Source organism: Erpetoichthys calabaricus, chromosome 2 (assembly GCF_900747795.2).
Source record: "Erpetoichthys calabaricus chromosome 2, fErpCal1.3, whole genome shotgun sequence".
In the NCBI taxonomy this organism is placed as follows: Eukaryota; Metazoa; Chordata; class Cladistia; order Polypteriformes; family Polypteridae; genus Erpetoichthys; species Erpetoichthys calabaricus.
The window spans coordinates 183,659,373-183,682,391 of NC_041395.2; the positions used below are offsets into that span (position 1 = coordinate 183,659,373).

Sequence of the window (23,019 nt, forward strand, 5' to 3'; positions counted from 1 at the left end):
GAATAAATACATCTGTATGTTGGCATTAAAGTATGATGATTTGCTTTAATGCATCGAACCATTCAAACATCAAAGCACGCAGATTTATCCTATTGGAGCAGCACTGCAGCTTGCTGTCGCATGTTGATAGGAAACAATGATGCTGATGTTACATAGCAAAACTTGAACACACATACCACCCATATTTTTACTGCTACTGCAGATTGTGCATGTGACATTTGTGACAATATGCTCAGAAGACATGTCAAAAAGAACACTGGGAATGTGTGGCAGCCATGATGCATGCACATATGTGTTCTGAGCGTGAAGTGTAAACTGGCCCTAAGATGAAAGCACTGCCAATCAACTTTTTTTGTTTATCCACCCTAAATGTGTTAAGCTTTTTTGTAGGCAACTTCAGGATGGGGTTAATAAATTGTCACTTTACACTCACTAGTTAAGTGGCCTATTAAGATGTGTATTGGGGAAACAAAAAGTAGCTTGTTCATTCTATACAAACATCATAAAGTTTAATGTTAGTGCAGTCTTACATTCGCACCTTTGGGTATATTTTTGGACTGTGATTAAATCTGAAATATTACAGCCCACAATTAATTGTACAGCTATGACTACAACATTGAAAGATTAACTTTTCTTGAAGCATAACAGTAAATAACTCATTTTTATAAATAAATGGTTTAAAACACACAAAAAAACTCTTAAACACCACAACTTGTAAACCACTTTATTTCAATTGTGTTTAAGATTCTTTTCCCATTATCTGATTACATAAAATATACTACTTCTACAAAAAAATATATACACATCACACAAAAGTATATACAAATGAAGCTACATTAAAACTAAAGAAAAAGGAAGAATAGCAAGTCCATGGTTGTCTAATGGGTGAACTTGATTGAAACATTGTTGAGGTTGCTCTTCATTGGTGGAGAGTCCCACTCAGCTGAGCTTGTTCTTTTCAAGTATCGGGGTTTACTTTTATTGAAAATTTCCACCAGATTAGGTGGTTCTATCTCATCATAGCGTTTGTCAGTATCAGGGGGATTATAGTAATGATGCATTATTGCCTGGTTTAGCTTTTGCCCTGTAGGAGAAGGAGAGGGCATATAAACAGAAGTAGCAGGTAAATGGCACAGCAAACAATTTGTGGATTTTAAAAATCTGCTTCCTAAAATTAAAAACATACTGATCTGAACTTAGTGCTAGATTTATACTATACACAACTGACTAAAACACTAGTGAAGTTGCATGGCTGAATAATGAACTTAACAGTATTCATTTAAGTATTGACAAAACATACTGTAAATGTCCACTAAGATGCACTTGAAATATTTCAGATCCATTCTTTAAAATAAGATCAAGTCTGTGTTAATATTCTAACACTCACAGGCAATGGCTCAGAAATATCCTGCATTTGAATGGGTTTAACAAAAAAATAAATAAATTCCCCGATTCCATTCCACAAAATCCTGTTGCATAATACACATTAAACTCAAATGGGCCTGTGCAATCATTAATCACTCATCAATTTACAAGTGCAATTTCCTTACCAATTGTTATCACCTGTCTTAATGTCTTATGAGATTCTATGTAACTGTAGAAGAATATTCTTCAAAACTAAAAAATGTATGCAAGAGCACTAGATACGCAGCAAAATAGCCTGACCATCTCTTATATATATTTCTCTTCTGGTCTGTCCTGCTTCCACTTCAAAACCGGTCCCGCCCACACGCTGCCGACACAACATTTCTCGATTCCTATTTGTCCTCTTCCGTGTCATGCACTATACTGGCCTGCTGAGTGTAATACATCCAACAAGTACTCGAGTTGCTGCCACAATGGTAAAGTAGTTTTACCACCTTTGCGGGAGCCACCTGTGTCTTTACAACAGCTTCTTGCACAGCAAACATCAGAAGCTAAAAATTATCATGAATACATTCGAGAATACAACTCTTCTCTAGCGTTTGCTTCCATGGGTGCACAGATAACTCAACCTCCTAGCCACGGACCATACTGTTTTAAAATACACAGGCAAATTTATCACCAAATCTCTCCACTACACGCTAACACTTCTACCTCTCCAGGATATGGACAGTTGTATGTTTTTGACACAGCGCAAGCTACTGAAGTACGCTTACAAAATAAAGCAAATTCTGCATGCAGCGAAAATGTACTTCTCCAGCTAGATTCCATGCTCAGAACCATCAACCCCTTCGCTAAATCATACAAATACATGCATGAAATCGCTCAGTTCAATCCAACAGCATCTGTATGAATGGCTTTCAAGGAAAACCCTAGGCAGGATTTACGACGATACAATGCCCCGACATGTCACACCAATGTATCTGCGATTTTCGTCGGAGAAGATGGCGAAATGCCTTCCGAATGGGACATTTGCATCTATTATATAGGCAACTCCTGTAAACAGATTTCCACGCTCAATATGAATTGCGATCCTATGGTTTACCCACTTTTATTCCCTTACGGAGACATTGGCTGGCACAAAGATTTACATGTTCCCAATAAAAGAACCGCCAAGTGAATAAGGCTAACTCGATGCCAATTTTATGCGTACAAATTAGCAATGAGGAATACATTTAGTATTTTGCACTCCAGCGGCAAACTATTCCAACAGTACGTTGTAGATGCATATGTTAAAACAGAGGGCATGTGTCTCAACTATCTCAGATTACATCAACAAGATCTGCGCGTGGAACTATCAGACGCACTGCAAGCAAATGCTGAAAATAATGTACATCTAGGCAAAATGATCATATTACCGTCCACATGTCCAGTAAGTCCAAAATACATACAACAAAACTATCAGGATGCCATGGCCATAGTACATAAATTCGGAAAGCCCGATTTATTTATCACTTTCATATGTAACCCTGCTTGGCCAGAAATTCTACATGCACACTGCGTCTTTCAAGAAGATATTTATTTCTTCTTGATTTCTGAATTCCTTTCTCACCGTTTTCCGTTCCTATTCTTACACCGCCGTATGCTACGGCGAGTGTCGGCTAGTATAAATTATGTTCACACATGCCAGATGAAATTAAGTACAGTATATGATAATTTTATAAATAGTATTTGTAGCATACTTCACTTATATTTATACTGCATTATTTCACACACACATTCTTTTCTACTATTGGAATTTACATACCTTTGTTTGTAAATAGCTATTTTGCACTTGTTTATTGCAAACAAGTAACTATTCTATATGCAGTGTTCTCACTCATTTGCTTTCCTCCCTTTATGTTCATGTTAGTACTTTTGTTGTACAGAATTAATAAATACCGTATACTTAGTATTTTTAGTATGTAAAATTGCTGTTCTGCTACTGGTGAAAGCTTTTATCCTTGAATTTCCAATATTTTTCAGTATTGGGATTTGTTTAATTTCACCGGTTGTAAACTATAGAAACGTGCATCTTTAGGTAGAAAAAAAAGTGTCACTAACGCCATGATTTGCAGCATTTTGTAGTTAAAACAAGTGAACAAACTTGTAGAATACTTCCATTTTTTTAATGACAAATAATGAATGCACAAGTGATGCGATTAGAAAAAAACATTACATTTTACAGATTTCATTCATGTTTGTTTCCGAAATTATAAAATCTTAGCAATTAATTATTGTGGAGTAAGCTTAGTCTTAATTTGTGACCTGAACGTTTTGCACAATTTCTCTTCATTTTGCATCATATCAATCTTAAAATTTCACTTATATAAAAATGGCAAACTATATTTGATAATAATTTCTATATACAGCACTTCCCTATTAACAGTTCTGGACCAAGCAAATTTCCACTTTTCGGAAATTCACTAAAGACTGATTTATATTAAATGTGATTTGGTAAATATGGGCATTTTCTATCAACTGAAATCTTCCTCACATTCATATAATGTTGCATGTATCAGAGCAATACCTCTTCAAGGTATACAGTTCTGGAATACGTATTTTATTATATTAGAGCACAATTTCATAATACTGTACTTGTAATATTTGATTTCAGACAGTTTCACAGTAAGGACTGTTTCCCTAAATTTTGGACTGAAAAATTATAAAATGCAAGTACATCTTAAAATCCCTTCCATCTCAAATGCCTGCAACAATTCAACAGTTAAATTATGGAGTATTGTGTAATGTCAGTTTGCTAAGCTAAATTTTTGGTGCAGTGTGATATGCTTATTATGGTTACACAGACACAAACCCTAGGTACACCTATCAGAAATGCAAAATGTAAATTAATTCTTGATCCACTTTTAAACTATTCAGATCATTTCTATCTATCTATCGACCATAATTATGGGAATTTTGTCAAGCGGTTGCGTTGAATGATACTTGATTAAAATATGCTCCCTCTACTTCTAATGGGACCTCTAAGTGTATTTGTCGTCTTCACTAATGATTCCTCAAAGTGTTAGAAATCCACTGTATTCCAGCAAAAACTATGGACTGAAGCAGTGCAGAAAGAACTTTGGCAATCCACTACTGCATCAATCTGCCTTTACCCAAGGATTTGGACCCACTTAGGGTTCTTTTCGAAAAGACCTGTGTGCAATGGAGTTTTGTTGGCATCTGTGTTTCTATCTGGCACTCAAGGAGGCTTTATTCATAATTACAAAGTAGAAGTATCTGTAGAACAATGTAATGGATTTCAGAATGTTTAACATCCTTGGTGTTAATGCCAGAGTAGAAAAAAAGAAAAAAAATATTTTGATTTGTTTCTCCAGGGGTAAACACCACCAAGAAGGCTACAATAGACTTGTTGCCTGTAGTGGGGAATACATTTTTACAAAAATTAACACATTTAATGAAACACATCTGATAATGACAAAGTAGAAAAGATGTCCCAGATACCAAAATCTGCTACTTTCCTCTATGACAGTAAATACACTAAGCAGAATTTCTGCTCCATATATGAAACACTTAGAACATGAGGAAAATTTGAAACACATTCAAACTGATTCCATACACATATTTTCTCGCATTTTGGTTAAACCAGTATTAATTCCAATATGGTCTTTTCTTTTTTCCTTTATTTATATGCAAAATACATTTGTAAATTAGCCTCCGAGAAGGCAATATCAGATAAGAATGATCCATCACTGGTCTCTCACTTTTTATTTTAGCCCCTACACAAACAGCAAGAAGTTAGTGCAAAAAAATTTCATTTATCAGCCACCTCACCAAAAGCTTCAAGAAATGCAATCATTTAAAGTTACTCATAAAATTTTACACCACAAACACTTAAATGCATAATGCTGGCACAACTCAAACTCCAAAAGCCTGGGGGGGGGGGGTCGGAGTTTAAGGTTAATTCCTTGAAGCATGAAACTCACCTTTTGCCCAGGATGGAATAGGTTTTCTTGGAGCACTTTCATCATCAGTTGAATCATCACTGTTTAGATCCATCCCATAGTTTTCGGGATCTAAACGTGCAATAGTCTTATTGCTTCCTTTGGGAGTCATTTCATATGACTGAGGAGACTTCTACAAAAAAAGAAGAAATGGCTAACAGTGATCAGAAACATTCTGAAACTCAATCTAGTTCTGGGTATAGAGGGGTAACGACCTTTTCCTGGCAACCTTAAGACATTAGTGTTTCTATAGCATCTACTGTGAAGTTCACAAAAGAATATTTATCAAGACAAAAATGTCTACAATTAAAAACAAAAGCACTAAACTGTAGATATTAAATGTCTTATTTTAAAATGGAAAACAATTTGAGTACAGGTTTTTTACAAACTTAAGACAGCAGAGACCTAAAACAGAACTCCCAATTTTACAATTAGGGTCAATGTGGATGTATACTCTCACTTGCAAATTCCTTGCCATCTTTTCTTTTTTCCCCCCTCTTAATACAAGTATGCTTATGTGTCTGTTTATGACTGTAGCTATTACACTTCTTACCAAAAACGTTTAATAATTTATTGCTTTGTTTCCTTATAATCTTACTATATTTGAAAAATGTTTAGCATTCCCAAAAATGTACCTGAATCTGTCCCTTGGCCATCTCCACAGAAATGTCTATTCTAACAGCAATAGTTGAGGGAAAACTAAAGAAAATGCATTCTGTCAAATATTACCTCTAAATCAACAGTAATGTTCAAAGTATTATGACTGCTAGAGGTATCTGGTTTTTTCTTTGCCAGTTTCTCATCCTTGAGGTTTTCTTTGAGTTCATTTTCCAAATTAGCCTTGTGCTGCTGTTCTTGCTGTTAAAAAAGATTCTCATTATTTATGGTGCACAAAAATGCCAAATTAATTTGGATGCAAAAGTTACACTTGCCCTTAATTTCTCTCTTTCATCTGCCTCCTTTTGTAGACTCTCCTTCTCTTTGGCAGCCTCCAATAAAGCCTTTTCTTTAGCTGCCTTCTCAATCTCCATCTGTACAGCCTTTTCTTTTTCAAGAAGAAGTTGTTCTTCCCTGAACAATATAGGATTTAGATAAAGATGGTTGAAACATTTATGCAAGCTCACTCCCTAGGATGTTTAATACACAGCTCAATACAACAGGTGTTTATATTATTCATTAGTCACTATAGATTATGTAGTGCACACCACATTTATTACATTTTAAGAATACAATTACAATAAAAACATATCATATACATCACCACCAAAATAAAGAAAAATCATGGCCTGCCAGAATGGCATGCCAGATTTTGTATCTATCAATCATGTATACATTTTTCTTAACACTTTGAGATACTGGTAACTCCATAAACCTCTTCAAGCTCACAATGATGGCCATTTACAGTTTATAGCCCACCTCTGCCCATTACAATCCTTTAATTTTAGGCATATAGTGACACATGCTTTTTCTGTTACATTGTTGCCAGACAGCATTGCTGTTACATTACTACTGTATATTGGCTGAGGAGTCATTCCACAACTCTGGCCTAAATCTGGGCCCAGCAACACTAAATCAGAATTAGCATATTTAAGATATCAAAGGTAAAATTAATGTGTTAATTGTAGTGTGGAATTACACAAAAAAGTGATTGTTAGCTGTGGATTAACTACAGTATCTTTTACTTGTTATATGAAAGAGCTTTCAGTCTTTTATGAATTTCCGATTCTGGACCATGACAGTCAAAATCTTAATTTCAGTTGAAAAATATTACTTGTGTAAATGACAGCTTTGATCCCGATAAAGAAATCAGCAATATTGCATCATTAACCATGCATTTTTAAAATAGCTGGAATATTCATGGTTTATGAACAGGTAGCAAATATCTTGCCAGCTATTCCATCCATCCATCCATTTTCCAACCAGCTGAATCCGAACACAGGGTCACGGGGGTCTGCTGGAGCCAATCCCAGCCAACACAGGGCACAAGGCAGGAATCAATCCTGGGCAGGGTGCCAACCCACCGCAGGACACACACAAACACAACCACACACCAAGCACACACTAGGGCCAATTTAGAATCGCCAATCCACCTAACTTGCATGTCTTTGGATTGTGGGAGGAAACCCACGCAGACATGGGGAGAACATGCAAACTCCACGCAGGGAGGACCCGGGAAGCGAACCCAGGTCCCCAGATCTCCCAACTGCGAGGCAGCAGCGCTACCCACTGCGCCACCGTGCCGCCCGCCAACTATTCCAGTAAATATTAAATATAAAAATTACATCAAATATTCACAAATTTCTTTCATAAACTTATTGTGTATCCTATATGAGCACAGGATTTCAGGCTAGATGATCTTGGACTTATTCTTAAATTCTCAATATGCTGGAAATTCACTATTAAGGCTGCTTTTTAGTGTTAATTCAGAAACATGTCAGCATGTTTTTTGTGCCAGCTTTAGAGGTAGGAAACTGTCTATATTTTTTTAATTAAAAAATAAAACCCAAAATATGGAGAACAGAAGTAACAGCACCAGGAAATAGGAATCCATTGATTTCATTTCCATATTAGGTACAAACACGTAAACCAACACTGACTGCCCAAGAAAAAAGCAGAGAAAGGAAAACCTTAACTCTCAACACAAGTTTTAACAATGTTATTAGTACATATTAAGAAGAAAAGTAACATAGGAAGAATGTGCCCTCCTGATTTCACTGAATTCTGTGTAAAGCGAATAGTCCTAAAACCCTGGCTACAAACAAACATCTTAAAATAAAATATTTTAAAAAATCACTGAATAGCAGAAATATTAGCTGCCAACCCCCCAGGTAACTCATCATAATATAAAGAATGTTACCTATAATAAAGTGTATACTTTCATAAGTTGATGTCAGCTTGTACACAACAATTTTCTTTAAAATAAGAAAAAAAAACTGCTTTTCCACATTCCAGCATTTGTAGGTTTGAACAGATTAGAAAGAGCATACGTGTTCCAAATTACAGTTTACCAAGAATAATTTAAACTGTTAATCTGAGCAAATTTGCTCATTAAGCCCTTAATGGTTTTCAAACCCAATCACAGCAAAGAAAGAGGTGAGTAAATTAGTCATTATAAGTTATAATAAGGCATTATAATAAGGTATGGAAAAGACTGACCATGAACAACTTTTCTTGAAATTTAACTAAAATTAAAGAGCAAGGAGAGACAGACAACTAGAACTAGCACACTTGAATACCACTCATGAATTCATTAAGAATGCAATTCTAAAACTGTGTTTAAATTTTTTTAATAATCAAAAAAGCTAGTATTATTCCATTTTGATGTGTTGAATTAGAAACAATGGTAGCATGTCTGGTAAATACTGGTTCTAGCGTTTATTATGGACATTTACTACAAAAAAGCATCACTGTGGATTACATCTTTATTTTTTTCACCCAATGCTTATATGGTATTGCTGCTTCCAAATATTTACAATAACTATCACAGGCCTCTTGGCATATATACAATATATTAAACAAAGGGACTGCAACATAATTGTACAGTAAGTTATGCCCATGCAGAAGAGCTATGTGAGAGATTACAAGTCTTGGAAGTATTAGAAGGTGACATTTTTACAACTGTGCAGTTCACTAATAGGAAAACACCCACTGGCAATCATTTCAGGTGCTAAGTGTTTTAACATCATAAGGTCATTATATTTGTCTAAATTATAGAAATGGACTTAAGGACAAAATTATTAAGGATTTTGAGTGTTTTGTCTCTCAGCTAAATTGATGGTCTAATTTAGAAATCATGAATTCAGCAAAATATTCAAATGTCTGCTAGTCAAAGTTTTAAAAGCACTTGCCACAGTGTCCCGTATTGTAATTATGAATACTTATCTTGACTTTCAAGTTACCTTGTCAAGGCACATTGAGTTTTTTGAGGTAGTGAGCAATATAGCAAAATATACTTACAACATTTCCTCAAGACTAAAGTGTATTTTAAATAAGCTACTTGACATGCGCCTAGAGGATGAACTTCAGGATACTTATCAAAACCCTATTGGTGCAGACTTTTCTTGCTCATGAACTGAATACCATTCAATCCAAATGCGCTTCTGCTCCCTCTTCCTTTGGAGTTCTTTCTCTGCAGCAAGCTGTCTCTCCTGTTCTACTTGTTTAAGTCTATTAACTTCAGCCATTTTTTTTAGACACTCTTGTTCCTCTTCCTCTCTCTTCTTCTGAAGTAACTCCTGATGTTTTCGTTCCTCTTCTTCCTAAAAGATATAGTATGAAAAGCTTACCAGCGAAAAACACCCTTTCTCAGTTTTAATCACAATTACTGTATACTTGTACCATGGCAAGATGGTAAATTTAGATATCGTCCCATCAACATGTTTATAGAGGCCAAAATTACGGTCCTCAGTATTATCATAGTGGGGGCCTTTCCACTTTATTAAAATACAAGTACAGTCTGAAATCATTTCACAACATTTAAAATCAAAATTTCCAGTAATTAAAATTTGTATGGGTACAATTGCCAATTCCAAATTTCAAGTCCTGCTATAACATTATTTAAAATATTCACCAACTTGTGCCATCAGACTCAGTTCCGATGCATCTGTTTACTGTAAGTGAATGTTTTTAATTGAAGTTTAACTCTCGGTCATTCATTAATCGGGGCAACCAAACGTGTACTAATGATTCAGATTAACAAAATATACTAGATTAATCATCCTGTGAATTGATTTCAGACACACAATTAACTTAAATCAGGGAAATAGATGTGTACTCAAATACTTAAGAGCATGTAACACTAAAGCTTTATAAGGAGAACGATTAGCTAGTTAAACAGCAAAAAACTGATTTCCTTGAATTAACTTTATAGCAGCAGGTGATGGTCTCAAATTTGACTCATTAAATTCAATTTGTTTCGCTCTTTCCCTAACAACTTACTTTCTGCATTTTCTGCAGACAGGGCAGTCATCTTCAGTTAATTTCCCCACAACTCTGTTCAAAGCACCAAAATAGGAACATACTTTAGACTAAGTCCTCTTTAGGGGGTGAAATAGCTCTGAATCATAGCAACGACCTCCTCCATAGTTATACTGATGTGCTAGATGTCCAATTTGCATGATTACATACATTTTAGCTAATGCTTGACAGTCTTAAAATCCAAACTGCTTTCTTTCACACTTAGTAAAAACAAATGTTACAGGAATAATTTAATATATGAAGCAGTGTAATAACAGTTAATTTCACCGCAGTACAATATATTGTAGAAATGTGGTAACCTTCCCATCCCTTAATGTGAAGGGCCACAGCTACTCTTTGTCACCTCTATTTTCCCCAACAAAATATAAAGCACACAGAGGTCTTACAGCCTGCAAAATCTTTATTCTCCTTGCATCTTCCTCTTGTTTACAATGAATCTCTGCTTCTAACACTTTTTTGTTAGTAAGCTTGCACTTAGCCTTTCTCCTCTGCAATCCATTCCTCACATATCTAAGTAAAAATAACTTCAAGATTTAAGTAAACACAAAAACAGCCACATACTTGACTGATTTCTAAATTACAAAGTACCATGGGCAAAATATTACAAGTCTCAGAAACAGGCCTAAACCTTACAGTATATAGCAGACTTTAAATCATATCTCTTGATGTGAGGAAATCTATATAATGAGCTGTGCTGCCCTGGAATATATGCTTATGCAATAAAGTAGGATATGTTATGAAAAGTGTTACATTTTTACTAGATTCACATTCTTAGATGCTACATCCACCATCCTGTAAGACTAAGCAGACTGTCACAATAGATAAATAGGTGTTTCATTTGTCCATGTCAAACCCCCTATACATTCTGCACATTTAAACACAACATGGAAAATGAACAATGTGTTCTTTGTCCATGCATCTATCCATAACTTAGACGTCCATTTTCACAAGGAAAAGAAACATTTTCCATTTATTGAATAAAACAGCAATGCATTAAGTAGAAATCCATAAAGGTTTCAATCAAAGTGACTCCTTATACCGGTGGTTAGTCTACATATTCGGGACAAAATAAAATGGATGAGCCAGTAATTCCAGACTTCTACATTGGCCATACATTCATATAAAGATGTTTCAAAGACAAAGGCAGCACCCTATGATACCACATCTAAAGCTTTAGCGATAACACAGACTACATGTGATCTCTAAAACATGTGATCTGTGCAAACACTGAATCTTTGGTGCAGGGTGATTACTTTTGAAGACTAAATATAAAGCATGTACAAATTGTGAAGTTGAATTTCAGGACTCCTAATGTACTTTATGTACAAATGGTTTGTGTATTCAGAAATTCTCTTAGGTAATTGGTATTAGTTTAAGTAGCTGGTTTTCCAACAAAATTGCAATTCAAAATCTGTGCTACACAAATTAGTAAATAGACTTGCTCAAGAAATTCACAAAACCTCTTCAAAGCTAATTTGCAACAAACCTTTAAATTTGTATCAAGAGCTTTGAATTTCATTGTGGGATTGCAGGATTTTATATTTTTTTAAATCTTGCACGGTTTAGTGTTATTGCCATGCTTTATCAAGTTTAACTGCTACTAATTTTGTCACATTTTGGAGCATGCTTAGAAATAAAAATACATGTTAAAATGGTGGAAACTAGCATCTTGCTGGTAACATTCTCATGCATTAATCATGTAACATCTTCAGCTGGGTAAGGAAATTATGCATAGCCCTAATGAGGAATACAAGCCTTCACATTCACCAGTAAAAACCTAATGAGTATAGATAGCTGTCTGTCCATTCACTGCTTATCTAAGACGAATTCAAAATATGGACACAGCGAGGCAATGCCTATGCTAGGCACAAGGGGCAACCAATCATAAGTGGGGTGTAGATGTGTTCATGACAGTGTCCTGTGAAAGTAACACATTCATTCAGAAACAATTTAGAATTGCCAATAAATCTAAATATGCACTACTTTGCAATGAGAAAGGAAACAGTAATCAGAGGAATTTCTGTGTAGAAACACAGACTCAGAAATCCAAATTCAAGCAGCACCAGAAATCACAAAAATTGGAAGACACAAACCAATTGGCTAACACTTATTTTAAACCAGTGATAAAATGAATTTGCTCTGGATGTGCAATCCAAAATAATTTTAGTCCTTTGGCAACAAAACATACTGTTCATCTCACATTTATTGCACACAGATTAGAGACATTTATGACAACTAAGATGTGGTGAAAATAGTAAAAGTACATCTAGCACATTATAACAATTTTTATAATGCAAATTCAAGAACTGTTAGTCATTTACTAACCTGCTTATTCCTGAATGGGGCTGCAGTGGATATTGGAGCCTATTCCAGCTAGCATAGGGCATAAGGCAGAAATGAACCATGGACAGAACACCAGTCCACTGCAGGACGAACACACCCCCCTATAGCATTGCCAATCAACCGAATCTGCAGGTCATTGGACTGTAGTAGGAACCAAGAGTGCCCAGATCTCAATGATTAAATAATTGCTATGTCTCCTGTTGCAAGGCATGACCAATTGAAATCGTATAATCACTTACTACAGTGAGCATGGGAAAGGATCATATTAAAAACATTGACAAAATGTACGTATACATTAACGTATGCATGAACTCTTAAATACATATGTTTTAATTGAGGTTTGATTACCAAAAAGAAATTAAAGTATGGATAAATGTAATTTAAAAAAAAAAAAGTTGGGGAGGCGGGGGAATAAAAGCTTCCCTAGCATGTGGCATTTCCTTTGACTTGTCAGTGAAATTTAGATATTTTTATGCCAAAATAAACAAATCTCAAAAACACACAAAAACACTCTTTTCAAATCAGGATTTAAGCAAAAGGTTTAAAGAGTTTTTTTTGTAAATTAAATTATCCTGAATAGTCTTGCTATTTACCAATTCATGTGGCACAGATATAATACATTCCTATATTTTGATTGTTAGCAATACTTTTGAACAATATTTTCCAGTTATTAAAGAGGCAATAATCACTGAATAAATTCTGGAAAATGCACATAAATCTGGTGCCTGGTTTTATATTTAGAAAAAAATCCCACAATCAAATCCCCTAAGCCTGTAAAACAAATTTCCTCCAAAAACAACAAATTGGTAGCATTGTGGCATGGTGTTTATCCTTTTTCTATACAGATTCGATGTAAAAATTCTGAAGCCTGCAACTGTTTATTGCCTAATTAGAGACTTCACATCTCAAGTCCATGGGTATTTTCATCTAGTCATTTTGGTTTTGCTGCCTTATCCACCAAATAAAGGAATGCTATACTTATTAGGAATATCACAAGACAGACGGACGGACGGACGGACGGACGGACGGACAGACAGACAGACAGACAGATGCTTTATTAATCCCCAAGGGGAAATTCACATACTCCAGCAGCAGCATACTGATAAAAACAATATTAATTAAAGAGCAATAAAAACACACTGCAAGTTAAAAAAAAAAAACAAAGTGGAGAGTGCAAGGCAGGTATAATAGACAATAAAGTTGTATATTGTTAACGTTTACTCCCCTGGGTGGAATTCAAGAGTCACATAGTGTGGGGGAGGAATGATCTCCTCAGTCTGTCAGTGAAGAAGGACAGTGACAGCAGTCTGTCGCTGAAGCTGCTCCCCTGTCTGGAGATGACACTGTTCAGTGGATGCAGTGGATTCTCCATGATTGACAGGAGCCTGCTCAGCACCCATCGCTCTGCCACAGATGTCAAACTGTCCAGCTCCGTGCCTACAATAGAGCCTGCCTTCCTCACCAGTTTGTCCAGGTGTGAGGTGTCCCTCTTCTCTATGCTGCCTCCCCAGCACACCACCGCATAGAAGAGGGCTCTCACCACAAATGTCTGATAGAACATCTGCAGCATCTTATTGCAGATGTTGAAGGACGCCAGCCTTCTAAGGAAGTATAGTCGGCTCTGTCCTCTCTTGCATAGAGTATCAGTATTGGCAGTCCAGTCCAGTTTATCATCCAGCTGCACTCCCAGGTATTTATAGGTCTGCACCCTCTGCACACAGTCACCTCTGATGATCACGGGGTCCATGAGGGGCCTGGTCCTCCTAAAATCCACCACCAGCTCCTTGGTTTTGCTGGTGTTCAGGTGTAGGTGGTTTGACTCGCACCATTTAACAAAGTCCTTGATTAGGCTCCTATACTCCTCCTCCTGCCCACTCCAGATGCAGCCCATGATAGCATTGTCGTCAGCAAACTTTTGCACGTGGCAGGACTCTGAGTTGTATTGGAAGTCTGATGTACTGTATATAGGCTGAACAGGACTGGAGAAAGTACAGTCCCCTGTGGGACTGACCACAATGTCAGACCTGCAGTTCCTGAGACGCACATACTGAGGTCTGTCTATAAGATAGTGAGTGCAACCGTGTTCATCAGTGAGCTTTGCAAAGGATTAACATGCTATTCATTATTAAGTCTTGTGGTACAGATAAGCTCCGGCCCACTTGAAGTGAATTAAGTATGCTTGATAATGTTTTAAACATTTCTAATTAAAGTGAAGGGAAGCTTCTTTAAAATCTACCTCTAAAACAAATTAATCTTATACTTAAAAAAGCATGAAATTTTGAAAACAGGAAACAAACCACACACACACACACACACCATACCACACAAAAGGCATTATGCTTATGCCATAATGATACAGGTAATTGCTAAAATTTCACAAGAACATTTCAATAGGCATATTTTTCTTAAAAACAAAGATCTATGAGTAAGCCATGGAACTCTAAACTGCTCAGAATAGAAACATTAAACCTTCAAAATAAGCCAATATACACAAAAAAGGATTGAATTTTAAAATAAGTTCAATTTTAGGCATCAATGTTCTGAAGTAAGCAACAGTTTGTAAAGACAACTGAACATCATAAGAGGAAACAGAAGACAACATAGAAGTAAAATGTGTTCCAATTGCAACGTACTTCCCAATATCACTGCTATCATACTAAACCAATATTCTGTCAGGAAAGACTGCTGTGGTATTAGTATAACAAAAGTCTCTAATTAAAAGCCACATTAATAACTTCTAATAAGTTGAGAATACAAGACTCACCTTGTCATTCTTTTCCTCCACTTGGGCAAACGTTTGCTTAATTTTCCTTTTTTTGGCTTCTTCTTTCTGCTCCTCTCGCTCACGGGCCTCAGTTACCTTTTTTAAAAGCTCTTTGCGATTCCTGAAATATCCACAAGTAAACACTCGCACATAGCACTAGGAATGTCACAAGCAGATTGTTTTTTTTTTTGTGTTCAATGGTAATACCAGTGAAATTTCGCAATGCTCGATACCATGGCAAACAACAGAAATCACATTAAAAGCATTTCTATTAAAGGAACCTTCCTTATTCAAGTGAATAACAGTGTGGCCTTTTCTGTAATAGTTTATAAATGAGTAAAAAAAAAAAAACTTAATACTAGTATACCCATCAAGTAGCTTAGCCACATATCACTTATGTAAACTAGTATTCGTATATTAAATTCTAGAATAGACATGGGGATTCACCCCAGTGTAACAACAAGTGGGGGGCATGTTTGAAACTTGGGGTACTTTTAAGCATAATATTTATAAATAGCATTTTTTCTCTCTCTAATAACTGAAAAATACTGATTAAAATCAATACTAAAAAAATTTAATTAGTCACATTCAAGATAAGATTTTAAACATTTTTTCCAACATACTTTTCAAAACTTTTCAGAAAAATCATTCAGCTAGGTTTGTAACATTTGCAACTGTTAGATGAATAGTAGTATCTCTCTATTATAAAAAAAATCCTTGGAAGGCTTGGAAGGAGACAATACGTGATTTTCCTCGCAGACACTTTAATGTCCCACGAGACAAGACAGTGAGACAAAAGGACAGCTGCTGTACATGCTTTTAAATGATCGTCACGCAGCGGATCCATCCGCACCTCCTTAGCAGGTGTTCAGCCTCAAACCCCCCCCCCCCCCCCCCCCCCTTCACAACACGAGCAGCAGTGATGCAAAGTGACTGGCAAATAGCGCGCAGCGGTAAATGAGTACAGGTAACATATATCCAGATAATTTTTTTCTGGATTTGTACACATGCATACAGATCAAGAGTCTGATTGCTCATATATGAAGCTCTGAAAACTACACAACAAAGGTTGTTATACAGAACTGTGAAATAATGGGAGTAACACAAAGCTAGTGAGATTGATTTCACACAGGAAGCCAAAAAATTTGGATACATGTAAATAAGGGCAGATTTGGACAACTGAAGTATCAGGAGTTTGTTACATTTAATATTTGTTAAATATCTCTGAGCAAACGAATGCTAAACATACAGAGAAAAAGTATGAAAACTAGGAATGCTCAATTCAAGTGTATTCACTGCACGTGCAGTGCACCGTTACTGTCAATATATAATCAGTGTGTGATGCTTGTGACAACCAGTAAATTGTCAAGTTATTTTATCAGTATTTAGATAGATAGATAGATAGATAGATAGATAGATAGATAGATAGATAGATAGATAGATAGATAGATAGATAGATAGATAGATAGAGGTGATGAAAGAAACACAAAAATTACTGAAACCCTGTTTTATTTGAGGAGGTTGGAAGTTTCCCTTTGACTGGTTAAAAAAAACAACCTCAAATGTGTGTAAGAAATAAATGCAGCACTGGGAAGGATGGTAAATGAGTTATAGGCAAAAACAGACAACATGATAAAATGGTCAGTATCATCAAAAACCACCAAACACACACACACAAACTCAACATTTTTGATAAGCACAGGCTCAGATCCAATAAGACCATCAAGCTGCCCTGCATACAAAGTCAGAAATTACAGAAGTGTGCTTTGTATCCATCAAAAGTATTACTCATATACTGTACCACGGTGTGACTAAAAGAGATTTAGTTCAGATACAGAGTTTGGATATTTACCTTTTCACTTCTTCTAGTTTCAGTTTCTCTTCTTCTTCCATTTTCTTTTTTTGTTCTGTTTCTTGATCTTCTTTCTTTTTAAGCATTTCAAGAAATTGTCGCTCTTTTTCCTAGTTATATTACAAAAAGTTTTAGAATATGTCCACTACATCACTTTCTAATGATCTAGATTGGCTAAAAAGAGGGAACTTCCCATTTAAGCAGGAAAGGTAAATGTTGTTAAGTAAATGTTGTCTCAATAACAGAACTATAAAATAAAAATTGAACCATCATCATGTACAAATCGAATGGTGAAAACAAATGAAACAGCATTACTATATAGTATGCAGCAATATTCTGATACAGTCAGTGGCTGCATTAGGTACACCTGCTTGTAAAAGTTTAGGTGTACCACAACTGAACATGAGACAGGTTTGTGATGTTGTGACCATCCAGCTGGATATCTGAAAGGTGGATTATGTGACACAATGTGAACTCACTACCGAATAAAATCGACGAACTGGCCACGCTGGTGAAAAATGTCAAGACCTACAGAGAATGCAGTTTGTTGTGTTTTAGTGAAACGTAGCTAACAACTAACATCCCAGATGCTAACGTGGAGCTACCCGGGTTTAGCACAGTTAGAGCGGACAGAGACGCAAGTACCTGCAGGAAGCACAAAGGAGGAGGACTTGCACTCTATGTCAATAAAAGATGGTGCAACTCTGGACATGTTAACGTTAAAATCTCCACTTGCTGCAGGGACATCGAACTGTTGGCCGTAAGTCTGCATCCCTATTACTTGCCCAAAGAGTTTGGACACATCACTGTTGTTACTGTATACATCCCTCCTCGGGCGGACGTGGAGATAGCGAGTGACATCATCCATTCCGATATGGTTAAATTACAAACACAACACCCCGAGGCACTTGTGCTAATCGCTGGAGACTTCAACCATGTAACGCTGGCCAAAACATTACCTGCCTTCTCCCAGTATGTGGATTGTAACACCCGGGAAATAGGACTATCGACCTACTGTATGCAAACGTTTAAAGACGCATACAGCGCCACCCTGCTGCCTGCGCTTGGGAAAGCAGATCATAACCTGGTTCTGCTTCAGCCTCACTACAAACCAAGAGTGAGGGAGCTACCTACAACCACACGCTCATTCAGGAAGTGGTCCCCTGAGGCAGTGCAGGCTCTGACAGACTGCTTTGGAACTACGGACTGGGATATCCTGCAGGGATCTTATAGTGGGAACATTGAGGAGGTTGTTGACTGCACTACTGACTACATCAACTTCTGTATGGACATTGTAGTTCCAGTAAGAACAGTACGCTGCTATGCTAACAACAAGCCATGGATTACAAGTGACATCAAGGGCCTTTTGAATCAGAAGAAAAGGGCTTTTAAAGGCGGTGATCAGCATAAGCTCAAGCGCATGCAGAAGGAACTCCGAGTCCAGCTCAGGGCGGCGAAGGAGAAGTACAGGAGAAAGCTGGAGCAGAAGCTGCAGAATAACAGCATGAAGGAAGTGTGGGATGGGATGAAGATCATCACTGGCTGCAGCTCGAGGCGGGGTGCCACCATCGAGAGAGATGTCGAGAGAGCAAACCAGATGAACAACTTTTTTAACAGGTTTGACCACCCTAACCCACTCTTACCTCGGAGTACTGCACCCTCCACCCATCCTTATGCTGATACCAGCATAGGAGAGACTTTAACCCAACCCACAATTACAGCAGCCCAGGTAGACAGAGAGCTGAGGAGACTTTGTGCCAGCAAAGCAGCGGGTCCAGATGGAGTATCACCACGACTGCAGAAGGCCTGTGCATTGGAGCTGGGGAGTCCTCCACAGCGCATCTTCAACCTGAGCCTGGAACAGGGGAGAGTCCAAGGCTTTGGAAAACATCTTGTATCACCCCAGTTCCAAAGGTATCACGTCCTAGTGAGGTGAATGACTTCAGGCCTGTCGCCCTGACGTCACATGTGATGAAGACCATGGAGCGGCTGCTGCTTCACCACCTGAGGCCACAGGTCCATCACGCCCTCGACCCTCTGCAGTTCGCATACCAGGAGAAGGTGGGAGCGGAGGATGCCATCATCTACATGCTAAACCGATCCCTCTCCCACCTGGACAGAGGCAGTGGTGCTGTAAGAATTATGTTTCTGGACTTCTCTAGCACCTTCAGCACCATCCAACCTCTGATCCTTAGGGACAAGCTGACAGAGATGGGAGTAGATTCATACCTGGTGGCATGGATCGTGGACTATCTTAAAGACCTCAGTATGTGCGTCTCAGGAATTGCAGGTCTGACATTGTAATTAGCAACACAGGAGCGCTGCAGGGGACCGTACTTTCTCCGGTCCTGTTCAGCCTATATACATCGGACTTCTAATACAAATTTGGAGTCCTGTCACGTGCAAAAGTTCACTGACGACACTGCTATCGTGGGCTGCATCAGGAGTTGGCAGGAGGAGGAGTATAGGGACCTAATCAAGGACTTTGTTAAATGGTGCGACTCAAACCACCTACACCTGAACACCAGCAAAACCAAGGAGCTGGTGGTGGATTTTAGGAGGTCCAGGTCCCTCATGGACCCCGTGATCATCAGAGGTGACTGTGTGCAGAGGGTGCAGACCTATAAATACCTGGGAGTACAGCTGGATGATAAATTGGACTGGACTGCCAATACTGATGCTCTGTGTAAGAAAGGACAGAGCCGACTATACTTCCTTAGAAGGCTGGCGTCCTTCAACATCTGCAATAAGACGCTGCAGATGTTCTATCAGACGGTTGTGGCGGTTCTACGTGGTGGTGTGCTGGGGAGGCAGCATAAAGAAAAGAAACGCCTCACGCCTGGACAAACTGGTGAGGAAGGCAGGCTCTATTGTAGGCACGGAGCTGGACAGTTTGACATCCGTGACAGAGCGACGGGCACTGAACAGGCTCCTGTCAATCATGGAGAATCCACTGCATCCACTAAACGGTATCATCTCCAGACAGAGGAGCAGCTTCAGCGACAGTCTGCTGTCACTTTCCTGCTCCACTGACAGACTGAGGAGATCGTTCCTCCCCCACACTATACGACTCTTCAATTCCACCCGGGGGGGTAAACTTTAACATTATTAAAAGTTATTGTCTGTCTGTATACCTGCATTGTTATCACTGTTTAATTTAATAGTTTCTTTATCAGTATGCTGCTGCTGGAGTATGTGAATTTCCCCTTGGGACTAATAAAGTATCTATCTATCTATCTATCTATCTATCTATCTATCTATCTATCTATCTATCTATCTATCTATCTATCTATCTATCTATCTATCTATCTATCTATCCATCTATCCATCCATCCATCTATCCATCCATCCATCCATCCATCCATCCATCCATCCATCCATCTATCTATCTATCTTTAAGTAACTTGAGACTTTTTTAAAAGACATTTCAAATTTGTTTGGCATTGTTCAGCCTCAGTCCCAATTGATGACAACTGGCACAGGTCTTATCTACATTCTTCAGAAAAAACATTTTCTCAGTTACCACTATAAAACGCAAGGTAAGTAATAAATTAAGGAATAAAAAAAAAGGCACATTCTCTTTTTCAGTAAAAATATTCATGACCAGATCACCTGAACAACTCAACTTACAACCACCAATTGCCTGCATTTGTAACTATTGGATTGCTCATCATAAGATGTTCATTATGGAACAGCACTGCCTCATGCAAATGGCATTTTGTAATAAACAATATTTTTGATCTAGTTTATATTCTGTCACTCCTGACAAATTTTTCTCTTTCATAGTTGAAGCTCAGCTTTACCTGCTGCAAGCCAATTGTGAAACAGCAAATTTCACATTAACCAAGTGCCCTATCCGCATGCTGAAATGGCTGCTAACTTCTGGGTGCAAAGTAACCCTCCCAGTCTTTATCTACGGCACGCTCTTTTGATTGATGCACTTTAATTACATGTGCCTGTAAGCAGTAAGTTTAAGTACAGTTTGGATACTGTCACACGCAAATGCATCACTTTGCAAATACAAAGTGGTTTATGACTTGCCTTAGTCGAACTCCAGTGTCACACGTGCAAATGGGAGGCAGCTAAAGGGATCAAAAAAGAGTAATTCCAGAGGATAGCAGAGTGAACTGATCCTTTCAGTTTCTCCTCTCCAGACCAAACATAGGAAATTCTGCCTGGGGTCGATGACATCACTTCCAGGTCTGGGCCCAATAACATCTCTTCTAGTTCCTACCCAGCTTTAAAACTGTCATGTTTTTGTCTGCCTGCCAGATCTGTTTTGGACTGATGCCCGTAAAGACCTGTGAAACCAAATTCTCTTATGTAGACATTTGATTAACAGCACTTCGGAGGGATCGAAAAACAAGAAGAATATAATGAAATTACTGTAATTTAGCATGATAAAACAAAACACAATGGACAACTACTTATTTAAAACATTAAGTGTTAGTTTATCTGGTCATATACAATATGAACCATAAAATTAAAATGCCACCCCCTTTCTCTAAAATATACTTTGTTTCTCTTACTTTCAGGGAAGAATCTTGCACAAGGTGCTTGGCTGTTTTTAAAAGTTTTAATACAGTAAAGAGATGCACTGAAGTCTTTAATTACCTTGATATCAACTTTGAGTGGGGTAGTGCGTTTAATGAAGGATTTGACAAAAGTTGATCGACCTAGTAAGTTTGGGGTAGACATCAATAGCTGGTTTTTTTTGCACAGTATGAAGCAATGACTTCATGTGAGGTTTCACTGCTTAAAAGACAGACAGTGGAACTGAACAAAACATTAAAATTTTTACACAACCTTCACAAAGCCTTGAAGTATATTAGTTAATGCACTGTACTGTTCATCACACATATACTTACACTGTGGCTTTTAGGAACACTGACAACAGGGAGAGGTTTCTTCACTGGACTGACTGGCTGTTCAGCCTGACAATCTTCTCCCTGACTGTTTAACTCCGCTACTGCTTGCTTGCAGCTGTGTCATGTTGAACAAAAATAAAGCAATGTAACAGAACTAGGTACACTTAATACTTTCGCAACATACTATACGGTAAGTCAAATACAGCTTTGACATTGTAATAGCTTTCTCAGTGATTAGTTTAAATGTGGTTCTCAACAGAAACCTTCAAGTATCAGGAGTAAACTGATAAAACACCAGGACATGAAGCAGTCTAGTTTCCTTTAGCAACACTTAACCTATCAAAACTCATTCTTCCTCTGGGTCCATCACTTGTCATCACACTACTGATCAACTAAAAAGTGCAAATTATACAACCTACTATTCAACACATAGGCACTGACAGAAACTTGAAATAAAAACACTGCCAAATACCTAATTTAAAACCTGGCCTCCTCCTCTCCAATTGCCAGAAAGCCTCTCAGCCTAGTACTGATTACGCAGAACACTACCTTTTCAAAAATTTTCTGTCATAGTTTTCATATAGAGTACATTATCTTAAGGAGAACTGGAGTACTGCAGGACACTCCAGTAACTGAGTCCTGTAGTGCAACCTCCCCAATGACTAGCAGAAATGCTCTACCACAGCCCACAATAAAATCAAATGGGGTGGGTTCCTGATTGTATGCACTGGACTTGCAGATTAGCACTCACTGGCTAACTCAAAATCTGCTCCCCATAAAAACAGACTAAACAGAATTCAGGCTTGTCTAACTTCTATACTGTGACTGAGTGGAAAAAGAAATGACTGC

The 23,019-nt window shown here is 37.6% G+C and overlaps 1 protein-coding gene across 1 annotated transcript in view; it reads right to left on the minus strand.

Annotated features, from left to right (window-relative positions):
• Positions 1-369: 369 nt before the first annotated feature.
• The window catches only part of LOC114645487 (inner centromere protein A-like), a 55,271-nt gene continuing 32,621 nt past the window's right edge, over positions 370-23,019 (minus strand). Inside the window, 11 exon segments of the mRNA XM_051922576.1 lie at positions 370-1,084; positions 5,349-5,499; positions 6,096-6,220; positions 6,295-6,437; positions 9,447-9,625; positions 10,730-10,867; positions 15,451-15,571; positions 17,303-17,412; positions 21,917-22,015; positions 22,017-22,057; positions 22,167-22,285. Of these exon segments, the coding sequence (XP_051778536.1) occupies positions 879-1,084; positions 5,349-5,499; positions 6,096-6,220; positions 6,295-6,437; positions 9,447-9,625; positions 10,730-10,867; positions 15,451-15,571; positions 17,303-17,412; positions 21,917-22,015; positions 22,017-22,057; positions 22,167-22,285 (1,432 nt within the window). The 3' untranslated portion in view covers positions 370-878.